This window comes from Cicer arietinum, chromosome 7, assembly GCF_000331145.2.
Source record: "Cicer arietinum cultivar CDC Frontier isolate Library 1 chromosome 7, Cicar.CDCFrontier_v2.0, whole genome shotgun sequence".
Lineage (NCBI taxonomy): Eukaryota > Viridiplantae > Streptophyta > Magnoliopsida > Fabales > Fabaceae > Cicer > Cicer arietinum.
The window spans coordinates 8247575-8260458 of record NC_021166.2 but is presented as its reverse complement, the minus strand read 5'-3'; the positions used below and the strand labels follow the sequence as shown (position 1 = coordinate 8260458).

The window sequence follows — 12884 nt, the reverse complement described above, 5'->3', positions numbered from 1 at the left end:
TAGGGAAAGCAAAAATGGGAGAAAAGGAATGGTACTTTTTCTGTGTGAGAGACAGAAAATACCCAACAGGGTTGAGGACAAATAGAGCAACAGAAGCAGGGTATTGGAAAGCTACTGGGAAAGATAAAGAGATTTTCAGAGGGAAATCGTTGGTTGGAATGAAGAAAACTCTTGTTTTTTACAAAGGAAGAGCACCTAAAGGAGAGAAAAGTAATTGGGTTATGCATGAATATAGACTTGAGGGTAAATTCTCTGTTCACAATCTTCCTAAAGCTGCAAAGGTATTCAATTGTTTATTCTCTTCTTCATCTCTTTTTTTTTTTATTTGCGCTGAGTTCCACCAAAATCAAGATCACACTTTCATTTTGTTCAAGTTTCAAAGTGTAATTTTGACTAATTACGATGAATTGATGTGGTTTTGACAACAAAAATACACTTTTGAGCTTCAATAAAATCATGGTGTCACTATAATTTTATTAAACTCACAGTGATTCTAAACATGCACCGCACTAATAGTACTTTTTTTTGTTGATTGATAATTTGATATTAATGGAAATTTGATTGTATGTTGCAGAATGAGTGGGTTATTTGTAGGGTGTTTCAGAAGAGTTCAGCTGGCAAAAAAACACATATTTCTGGGATAATGAGGTTGGACACTCTTGGTAACGATTTGGGTTCTTCTGTTTTACCACCCCTTACTGATTCATCTCATTCTATTGGGAAAATCAAACAATTGAATGATTCAGCTTACGTGCCCTGCTTCTCCAATTCAATTGATGTTCAAAGAAACCAAGGAGGGATCTTTGATTCTTTCACCAACAACAACTCAATTTATGGTGTTTCTTCAAATCCACTAATATCAACTTCTTCAAATCCACTATACTCTAATAATAATCAAGTTGGGTGTAATTTGCAATTTCCTAGTTCTGTTTGTGGTATGCAGGACCAAGCAATCCTAAGAGCTTTGTATGAAAACAATGGTTTCAAAAGTGAGAGACAGCAAATTGTGAGTGTCTCTAAGGAAACGGATTTAACTACTGATATGAACGCTGAAACATCTTCTGTTGTGTCAAATTTTGATATGAGTAGAAGGGCTTTTGAGAATAATCACCATCGTCCACCACCTGCTGCAGTTGATTTGGATGGTACTTTGTGGAATTACTAAGAACTTTTCTGATAAGATGAGAAGAAAAAAAAAAGGAACAATGATACTCTGATGAGATCAGGTGCATTAAAGCATATTCACACCTGAAGAAAGAAGCAAATTAATTGATGGTGTTGTGTTTATTTGTATAGATTTTATTATCTAAAAAATGTTATAATGAAGCATATGTTATGGTATGTTATTATGTAGTGAAATTAAGGTGATTTTTGTGGTTTGATAATAGTACTATAGGCTTGTGCCTAGCATCAGAATAATTATTATTAATTTTTGTCAGCTTGGATTTTAAAAAAATATTAAGTATTTTAGCTTGTTGATCTTGCTTTTCTGGATTTGTAATTTTGTATGTATATATTCTATACTTCAGCAGCTAATGCTAAGATTGTGACATTGATTTAGAATGTGGGGACTATGTATTATTACATTATAATATCTCAAATCAATTATATCTTTAGTTTAAAATACACATATGCGTTTCATAAGCGTATTTTAACATAGACAAATGTTAGATAAATAATTTATCTGTATTTATCTAGTACTAAAATATCTATACAAATTGTTACTATTCATAGATTTTTTTCACTCCTTTTTCTATTTTATGACAAGATAGTTTGATTCATTGTCAAACATATTTATAAATTCAAACGTTTTTCACCTAAAACATTAATAAGACTATCATTCATTATAGTGTTTAGAATTCACACCATTAACTAATAGTATTATCGATATTAGGATGAGAAGACCTTGACAAAAAAAAAATTACTGTATAATATTCATCTTAATTCACTAATTAATTATATAAGGTAGTCTCAAATAATGATTTTGTTTTCATCAATTTAGAATAATAAATGTGTGATATGATGTGTTTAGTTTGTAGTCAAGATACAAGTCAAGTGAGAACAAAGAATTTGAGCCATGCCAGTGCAACCCCAGCATATTGGTATTGAAAATGACATATGCCATAGTATAATAAAATCCAGGTAGGACCAGTCGCAATATGACTCCAATAGAAAATCATAGTATAAGATAAAATTTAAAAAAAGAACATGGATATGATTTTATTTAATATATTTATATATTTAATTTGATGTAAGTTTGGTTTTTAATTAAATTTGATTCCGTTAAAATCCATATTGAATTAGATTTATTAAAAAAAATGTACAGTGGTTAATTTTGTCCGTATATGTGATTGTTCGTTGATTGATTCAATTGAATTTGTGAAATCATCCATTTCCCATTTCATGATATGCATGCATTCCGTTTTGAAGCTGTAATGGCATGACATGAGAACATTGATCTTCTTTTTCTTATTTTGTCCAAAAATACAATGTACGTATCTCTTTAGGGCCATGTGGTGTTTATATTTATGGCACATGATAAATCCTCTCAAAAGTCCACCAATTTGAGTCCTACACGTTTTCATCCTCAGCTATACGAAAACACTCGCATTTTGTCTTTTTTACTTTTATTCCCTCAACTCACTCTATCTAATTTACCTCAGCTGTTAATATTTCATTTTCTTCATCACTCCAATCCAAGGCCCTTATCTTTCTTAAATTTTTTAGGTCCCCTTCTCAATGGGCCTAGAGGCTGTTTTATTTTATTTAGGATATTTTTACTGTTGGAATAAGATTGAAATAAAAAATTAACTTTCATGGATGTATTATAATTTAATGACTCTATCCTTTGATTGGTGCAATTATGGTATAAAGTTTAGAAATGCCAACCACCTTATCATCATATAGCATCACATTAGTGAGTCAGGTGCATTCTGAGTTTTTAAATTGGTGTATTAAAATATGATTTAAGTTGTTAAAGGTAAAACATTTGCTTTCAACCAGGGTAATTATTAATTTGAGTTATATGAAAACTCAACTATGAGAAAGTCATCGAGCCCGTATTGCATTGGTGCACATGCCAGGAGGCTCTTCCAAGTTTGAAAGCGACGCTCTGACCCGGAGTACATATTTTAAAAAGTATTAAATCCAACACTACTATTTCTATAACTAGCTAGCTATATCGTAAACAAAAAATAAATAATATTAGCTACCTTGGCATATCGTATGTTTTTTTTTTTATAGGGATGAAGTATGATATGATTTATTAATCTATTTAGAAATCTATTTTATATTAATATTTTTAAATAAATAATTATACATATTTTAAATAGACTAATAAATTAATATGTCAATAAAGTTAATTCAATATTTTACTATTTAATATATTATTTTAAAGAATTTGATGTTATATGAAATTATATTTTAGTTATATTTTTTAATAATATATTTAAATATATAAAAAATTATTATAGATCAATATAATTGAATTACTAAAAGGTTAACAAATTACTTATATTTAACATAAAATTTAAAATCTAATATAATAATAATAATAAGAGTGATTATATTTACTACAAAATATTTTTTTTAAAGAAACACACAAACTGCGACTTGTTAGTTTAGTAAAGGTTAGTCAAAGAGTCATTTTCATACTTAACGGAAAACATAAGAGTATGGATGGAAAAAACTAAATCTATAATTTGGTATGTTTTTTATATTTGTACCTTTTTATTGTATATCATTTTTCTAATAATAATTAAAAAATATATTTTTTTTTTAAAATATGAATACGATAGACACTAAATATTTTTGTTGTGATTTTTAGTTTGACATTTTTAATATTTAAAAAAATTAATTTTATTTATATTTTTTAAAAAAAGTCAACAGTCTAACTTGGACCTAATACAGAGTAAATGATAATTTTTTAAGGTCGTGGAGGTCATTTTGTCACATGAAATTTACGTGTATTGGCTTACCACTTGCCAGTTTCCATTGGCCCCTGACGAGCATAGGCAACTTGGTAATTGTGGGGGTGTGTCCCACACTCTGTGGTATGATATGATGTCAGTTTCGAGAGAAAGTTAGGCCTTTTTAACGGTCGACACCTAAGTAAGAGTGTCTTAGGACCCATTGGCAGTTATCAATCTTATTTATTTTTATTTTTATTCAATTATAAAATCATTTAAATGGTCAGAAGGTTTAGCTATGCAATAACCAATCCTTCGTGAGTCTCTTGTTCAACGTTAAAATGTTTCTCTCCATTTCAAGAAAAAACTATTAAAGCTATAGTACGTAGTTTCTTTCTATCAAGTATAATCATCCTATTCAAAAAAAAAAAATAGTAGCTAACTATGAGAAGAAAATAAAGTAAAAAATATATAAGGTAAATAAACTTTTAATCTTTATAAAATTTAAAAAATTTATTTCTATCAAGTTTTAATTTTGAAAAATTATAAAAAAATTGATATTTTTAATCTCTCACAAAAAAATTCGACTAAAATTAAAATAAAAATTAAAAGTTAACTTTTTATAAAAATAAAATTTAAAATATCATAATTTTATAAAATTAAAAAATATATCTAACTCAATATATAATTTTATTTTATATACGAAGAAAAGTTGAATGAAAGTAGAAGGAAAAAAAATCTCCGGGGATTTGATTGGAAGAAAAGAAATTAATATTTACATTTGATATTATGATTTGGTTTGAATCAATTTTGAGTAAAAAATCATTTAACCGACGTATCAAAATAGCACACGGTTTGATTTTGATTACTTCCAAAGAGACCGTCCAACAAGAAAATACTAGAAATATATAGGTAAAACAATGCAGGCAACATATACCAATAAAAGTTAGAAAGAAAAGAAGAAAGGATTCAATAACCTTAAGGTTTCAATCTAAATCCAAGCCATGTTTCACGATAGTATCATTCATTTGATTAACCTCTTTATAGACATGAATCCAAGTGACTTGACTTGCATCTTCACAAATCACAAACTATGTGAATGACCGCCAATAAAGAATGATGAATATGACTAGAACTGTGTATGTAAGTTTTAGTTTTTAATTTAAAGTTCACTATAAAAAAAATTACCATGATCTTAAAATCAATGGTTACCACTAGAATAGGAATAAGAGAAGAATATGAATAAGACATATTGATCTACGTAAATTTACAGTTTAATCTATGTCAGATTTAAGTTCGATTAGACTTTTCTTTTAAATAAATAAAAATAAAAATTAAAAAATATATATATATTTAATTATAAATGTCATATTGTAGGTCACATAATAAGTTTTTTAAACATATTAGATCGACCTATTTAAATAAATATAAATAATATTTTTTATTGTTACTGTAATTATTATATTAAATTTGATTTTCTTGTAGATAATAAATTTATAATGATTCATGGATATTAATTTTTTTTAGTTTTTAACATATTTAAATGTATTATTATAAAATAGAATTGAAGTATGTATATATAATCATAATCTTCACAATGTCATGTTAGATATAAAAATAAAACTTAATTTTTATTGATATATATTAACTCGTTAAATTATTTAAAGATATAATTAATTACTTATTTAAAGATTTAAAATAAAAAATATTTTTAAATCAATTAACAGATCCTACCAGATTTCTATCAAGATTTATACTTCAAAAATAAATATACAATATGTCAGATTTAAACTTTGAAAATTTTTAAGACACTAAACTTAAGTTTTGTAAAGTATAATTCATTTCAACCTCTTCTCCCTTTAATTACCCCATAAAAATACAATAAAGGAATGTCTTCTTCCGTGATAAAATAACGATAGAGAGCAATAATCATCATCCATCTGTTCTATCTATTTTTTGTTTTCCATTATTTATCATGACTCTTCTTTGACGACTCATGCCCACAGAAATATAGAAAAGGCATAATGATTTGAGTTAATTACTCTCATCAAATTACCACTATAGAAAAGTTATTCACACCCATTTATAATAACATATTATCATTTTATTAAATAACATTATTTCACAAAAGTCATTATAATTAATTAAACTATTCTTACACGACAATCATCATAATACAGTCGATTTTCATTATGAGAATCTAAATACCGGCACATTATTTTAAACCAATTCATTAATTTTTTTAACCAATAATATAACTCATAGAAATCCCCTTATAATTTTTACTCACAAATGAATATTTAACACACACTATAATACTATATTCAATTGTGCGAGAATTTTTGTCTTAGTAACGAAGTACTAGAGAATATGGCGAGCATTTGTGGGAGCTTAAGAGTAACAACGAGTCAAATATTTTAGAATCTTAAGAGATTTTGACATTATATTTTTCCTCAAAATCTTAAAACAACACTACTATTATATATTTAATATTCATCACGTTTTTAATCTAGATAAAATTTAATCACTCACACCTTGAATTAATAGGCTGTTTATTGAAACAACGTTAAGGGACTCTAATCAAATGAATCAAGAGAAAAATGGTAATTTGTTGCTACACTCTTACACACCGAGCGAAAACATTAACACAGGGGTTGCTCTTATTTATGTACTTATATGTTAAGGGGATTTCTATGTACAATTGAAAATTGCCATGTTTTGAAATTATTTTTGAAAAAAATAGATATACAAAATTTATCGATAAAAATTTTAAAGAAAAAAGTGTTTCGATTATTTTTTGTAAAAAAGTTAAAAAATTTGATTTTTTTTTCAAAATTTTTCTAAGAAAAAAATAATTTAATTTTTTTTTTATATAAAAATCTTAATTGAGATTAAAAAAAATTAAATTTGTTAAACTAGTTTTTGAATTAAGTTTGATTAATTGGTTTGTTTTAATATGTGGTTCAATTCATGAACCATTTAATTGGTTTAGTTTTTTTTGTGAGTACAATCCAATTTATCATATGGTCCAATTACTATATATTAGTTTGATCATATTTTAAATTTAACACCACTAAATTTTGAAGTTTTATATTTTTGTTCTATTTTAAAATAACTAATATTTATTTATTAAACTATATACAAAAAATAATCGAGTTTCTTCTCTCTATTTGTTATCTCTCCATTACACTGTCGCTCAGTCGTCTCCTTCCTTCGTTATTTCATGTCTCTCATTCGTTCTGCATCGTCTATCTCTGTCGTTGGTTTATTAAGAATTAAAGATGAACTTGAAAACGATGGCGCAAGGATGACGGTACGTGGTCGATGACACCAAGACGATATCGACGTAAACACGTGCAAATTAGAGGGGGATTTTCTCGCAATAGTGGAAAGACAGTAAAAAGTTATTCTCACCGTGATGGAAGGAAGACAAAAGAAAATAATTTTCTTTAAAGGTTGAGCGGTTTTGCGAGAGAAAAGTTATGAATTATGAACTTATGAGTTAATAATGATTTTAATTTTAATTCAAATAAATAAATTTTAAAAAATAATTTATTAAATTTAAAAGATAAATATATTAGTACAAATAATTTAGTTAACTTAATATATAATACACTGATGTTCACGTGGAGAAAATTATCACATGCTAAAACTTTAAATAGTGTAATATTTTTGTGAAGTCTAAAAAACTAGTTATATTTCATCATTCTTAGTTTCTTACACTAAAATTGTAAGCAGTATTAAAAACTATATCTTTTTCACGTTCCTTCACACAGAAAACTACTATACTAAAGTTTTAAACGATTATCTTAAAATAGAACAAATGAAGTAACATTTAAACATTCTTCAATTGAAAAAATTGGGCTAATTGTAGGGTTCTTACATAATAATTTTGGACACAATATAATATTCTAAACAAAATATTATTTATACTAAAAAAATCATTTTCAATTATTTATAATTAAAAAAGTCACTCATAATTAAAAAATAGTTTATAGATATTTCTATATTACCTACCATGAGGTCATTTGAATTTCATGCCTTTGTGAGACCACCCTTAGTTGGTAAAAAGATCTTCTAATTATACTTATAAAGCAATAAAATCACGAATCCAACTTTACTTTAATCCTCACATTATATTTATATTATATATGGGTAAATAGAGCAAATGACTAATAAAAAATGAAAAAGTACAAAAACAAAATGTCATAGGTAACGACACCTAAAAAAAATCATTTTTCCAGCGTGTCAATTTCATGCTTGGCTAACCACAATATTAATTCCTTCTGTGATTAGGTAGTGTCAATTATTTACTCAAAGAAAAGGTAATGTCAATTATTTCACACCATTGAAACCACTTAATTTGGGTCTGTTTTGTACATATACTTCCAAGATGGTATACATATAAAGTAAGCGAAAATTATTTTAAATGAGAAAGATATAAACGATTAGCAGGAATTGAGATGTCAAATTTGATATTTTGTGTAAAGTATTATGATATTAATCCAGCCTGATTTTTGAAATGTCTATTTTACCCTCGTTTCAATATTGGCCTATTACCACACAAAATGACTATGATTTGGTACAAGAGCGAGACATTTTGAAAGAAAAGTCCATTTGCCTACAAAAAGCAATTATATGGTTAGTTAATACATTCCTTTAAAGCATAAATAAACTATTAGTAAAAAGGACCCCATTGGTACGCATTCATCCATCATTTAGATAGCAATATGGAAGCATATAATTGGCTATGGAGAATTAATGTTATGATTTAGAAAATACTAGTATGATTTAAGTTACAACCTCACCTTGGGGAAATCCAATTGGGGCTTGAATTGAACCATATTTGTTGGACTTTTGTTCGAGAAAGGAATGGTTCGTAATACGTGGACTCTTGGTAGTGATTATTCGTCACCAAAACTTCTAAAGGCATATGTGACAATCTTTGATGGTAACAAGTTCATGTGGTTACATGTGTCCATATATAATCCGGTAAATTGCATTTCAACTTTCTTACACCAAGCCACTAAACTAAGATGGTCAACTTTTAGATATAGTATGGCCAATTAAACTTAAGGAGCAGGGTCCACCGTGAACATGATTTCAATTTGTAATATCATTATTATTTTAGAATATTCTTGGATTGAAGTTTACAAAATTATGTTTGATTAAACTTTATTTTGAAAAATTAAGTTTGATTAAAATATTTTATTCCTGATATGGTTTATGTTTAAATACTCTTCTCATATATATATATATATATATATGACAAAATGTATTAAAGGTTTAATGATGATGCATTCAAAGTGTAAAATTTATAATCAAATCTCAAACCATTCATTGACTAATTTTTTAATTATGACGTTTATAGTTATAAAATTAATTTATATTGATATTACATAACCCTTTTTCTCATGCATTAATTTGATATTTATCAAAAAATACTTTTGAATGTATAATGATAAAAAAAAAGTTCAATAAAAAATCATATGATTTTTATTATGTAATAAAAAATGTATAGAGTAAAATCACTGGAAAAAAAATATGTAAAGTGTGAAATGGTAATGAAATCTTTTTGACAACAAAAAGCTCGAACAAGATTTGAGAAACTCATCTCAATTACTTTTTGAAAAATTCCTTACATCTATTTTTTTATACATAAAAAATAAATTTCATTCATAATTAAAAAAATTTTAGAAATATTGTTGTTTGACCTAACTTCTTCTTTTAAGTTGAAGGGATGAAAAATAACTCAGTCAAACAAAGCCTTAAGGAGCGTATCCAACGTAAAGTTAGAAACTACATATAAAAAAGTACTTTTTTTCTCTTAATGTATTATCAATTTAAACCAAACATACAATACTTTTTTCATTGTCTTGATTTTCAGTATCATTTGTTAGTTAGTATTTCGGTGGACCAACACATGATGTGGTTTACTTAGAAAACGTGTCTAAAAATCACTCAAAATTTTCAAAATGATTGACGAGATTTCTCATAAATAAAAATTGACAAACATCGTCGTTCTTTAAATTAAGATGATGATTTGATTGATGTAGTTCGACAATTTTACTTTTGAGAGACACATATTTATTTTCTTTTATTTTTATGAAAAGAACATCATTGATCAAGTCACTTTCTCAATTTTAATTATTGGTTAAATTACCGTACACTTCTATTTTCATGAAACAACATCTGTCTGTATATGGTTGTTGGAATTTAAATAATTTTCAAATCCAATTGACCACCTAGTATTTTAGAATTCTCCTTGATCTCAAACAATAACTCTCAAATTAAATTACCATACATGAAATAAAGTATCTCGATCACTGGGAACAAAAAATCCTTTGTCGGTTCAATTTTTGATTTGGTTTGTTTTTCTTCTTATTAAGGTCTATTGGCTTTTAATGAGTATACAGTATTTCGGGGTTTACCACAACTATTAAATCCCAAGGGCATATGCTTAGACAATTAAAGGTGAAAAACCTCACATCATTCATGTTCTTGACTTCTTGCATAATATTAATTGGTTCTAGCAAAATATTTCATTCTTCTTGCCATCATTATCATGGCACCACGACCTTTTACATCACTTGAGAATTGAGATCTCATACACGGTTCAAGATACTATCAATCTTTAATTTTGATGGCCATTATTTCATGCCAACACAAAGTGAAAATTTGTCATCATCTCAAGAGTTCACAAATGAAAGTTATTGTTGGGGCGATTTCCACTAGAAAATATCATATTGTAGACTCACTTAAAATTTGAGTCTATTTTTTATCATTGTCCATTCGAAAATGTTGTAAATTGTAATATATGTATAAAGTTGTACTCCCTCCGGCTTAAATACTAGAAAAATTGTTAAAAAAAGTTGATCTATTTGATATAAAATAAGTTGAAGGAAATACAAAGTCACATGCAACTTTGATAATTCTAAAATATAAAAATAATAAAATATCGAAGTAGTCAATTGGAATGTATACAATTTTGCTTCATGGCAACCCAATTATGACCTCTTGCAAGTTTGCAACAAGAGATGTTGATAGAATCAAACATCTTGATCACAAAACTAAACACACATTATAGAATAAACAATTAGAATAACCTCAAAATTATGTCTAAAGGACACTTATCAAGTATAATATACGTATTTGAGAATACACATTTATAATAATTTTTACTCGATCAAATCTTAATTCAATTTATCCAAATAGAAAAAGATTCATAACGAATGAAGAGTTAAAACATCATCGACAACTATACATGTTATTTTCACTATTGGAACGCATTTAATTATAAAAGGATTCGTTGGAGATTATTATTCTTGATGAGTGATAAGTTTTTGTAGAAAGTACCGGAGTATTCTCCAATATGTGGATCGTATAGTATTTCTGTATTTAAATGCGTTGATTAATTGGAATGCAATACGGAACCATGCTTTAAAAAAATATATACAATTGTCGTTTTTCTTGGCACTTTCCAAAAGCTCCACTCTAATCTTTTTGACTTGGTGTGGAAATGATTCGAATATGATACGATGGAGATGTGCCTCCCAACTTTTCATTTTCTCAACTTTGTGCAAGTACATGAGATCAATAATATTCTTCATTGATAATGACATTTTAAGTTGATTTTGATTCTCCATTACTTTCCTATTTACTATTGTGATGTGTATATTCCCACTAACTTTGCAAGAATGTGTTGATCTTCAGCTAAATAATAGAGAAAGCTAATTGTGTGTTGTTATAACATGTTAATGATATTAGTAATTGTTATTGAATGGAGGACTAAACCCAGGACAACAACGTTAGAATACAAGAGAACAAAGTATATCAGATCAGAATTATTTTCTATTTTTGCTGGTCTATAACTTATGATGTCTCTCCATGAAATGAACAAATTCAAAGGGCAAAAAAGTTATTTTTTGTTTGGAAATACATATTGGGAGGACCAAAAAATTATATTTTTTTCTAGATGTGTATTTCCAAAATATATGTGGAGGTGGAAAAATAAGCTCCTAAATGTGAATCCATTAATTAGAACAGTGGTCCATTTGGTACGACGATCCTTGTCCGGTCAATCATCGGGCTTAAATCGAAGCCCACAAAAAATGAACACTTTTCCAGCACAAGTTTATCGCAAAAAAATACAATCGTTAAGCAATTATGAAATATTTTTGTAAGTAAGGGTTGGGTTTAGGCTTTTGACTTACTTTCCACCCGAATGGAACGATGCAAACTTTAGTTTAAACTCAAATGTCATTTTCTACCTGCTCACTTTCACATGAATCAAAGATAGTCTTGGTTAACATGTGACATGTCAGTGATACAAAATTGTAGATTACCCAATTATAGTATGTTTGTTTGTAAACTTCCACACGCTTAAAGTTCTTTGGGACAAAAAGATATTTGAGGAAATTACTCATTCTATTGTACAACAAAATTTGCAAAACTTAGTGAGTTTGGCAGTACAGTAGCATAAGTCATAGCTGGCTAAGTAAAATTAACTGTCTACAAGCTTAAGGCCCCAACTCATATCCTCACAATGCCTTACATGTGGAACAAGTGCACCGGTGTCGGTTCCTCTTTTAGCCTTGCAGTCATAGAAGGGAGGAGCATGAAAACATGGCTCCATTGACATGGCCCGTTGACAAGGAGGATTCGGGGCTGTTCGATTCTCAGGTTTGTAGAGTATCCATGGTTTTAAACCTCCAAGTCCCTGAGCCACGTAGCCGAAAGTAGACCATGAGCTAGTAACCAACACATCAGTTAAGCTTAAGAGATACATTTCTGCCCAAGCTTTTTGGTTGTGAATCTGCTTCTGTGTTTGTTGATATCCTTCATGGCTTGGTTGGTAAATGCCAACCACTTCTCCTGTCATTGTAGGATATTCCCAATACATGTCTCTTACCTTTTCAAAGTAACCAGAGCTTAAGGATGTCATTAGTATAGCTTTTGACTTTGGTGTTCCTGCTG

At 27.9% G+C, this 12884-nt stretch overlaps 2 protein-coding genes across 2 annotated transcripts in view; one reads left to right on the top strand and one right to left on the bottom strand.

Moving 5' to 3' along the window:
• The window catches only part of NAC57 (NAC domain-containing protein), a 2350-nt gene extending 871 nt beyond the window's left edge, over nucleotides 1-1479 (top strand). Inside the window, exons 2-3 of the mRNA XM_004508668.4 lie at nucleotides 4-281; nucleotides 575-1479. Of these exons, the coding sequence (XP_004508725.1) occupies nucleotides 4-281; nucleotides 575-1165 (869 nt within the window). The 3' untranslated portion in view covers nucleotides 1166-1479. The remainder of the gene's footprint in view (nucleotides 1-3; nucleotides 282-574) is intronic.
• Nucleotides 1480-12296: 10817 nt separating this feature from the next.
• Nucleotides 12297-12884, bottom strand: part of LOC101502065 (galactoside 2-alpha-L-fucosyltransferase) — a 3557-nt gene continuing 2969 nt past the window's right edge. The window contains exon 3 of the mRNA XM_004508667.4: nucleotides 12297-12884. Within this exon, the coding sequence (XP_004508724.1) occupies nucleotides 12412-12884 (473 nt within the window). The 3' untranslated portion in view covers nucleotides 12297-12411.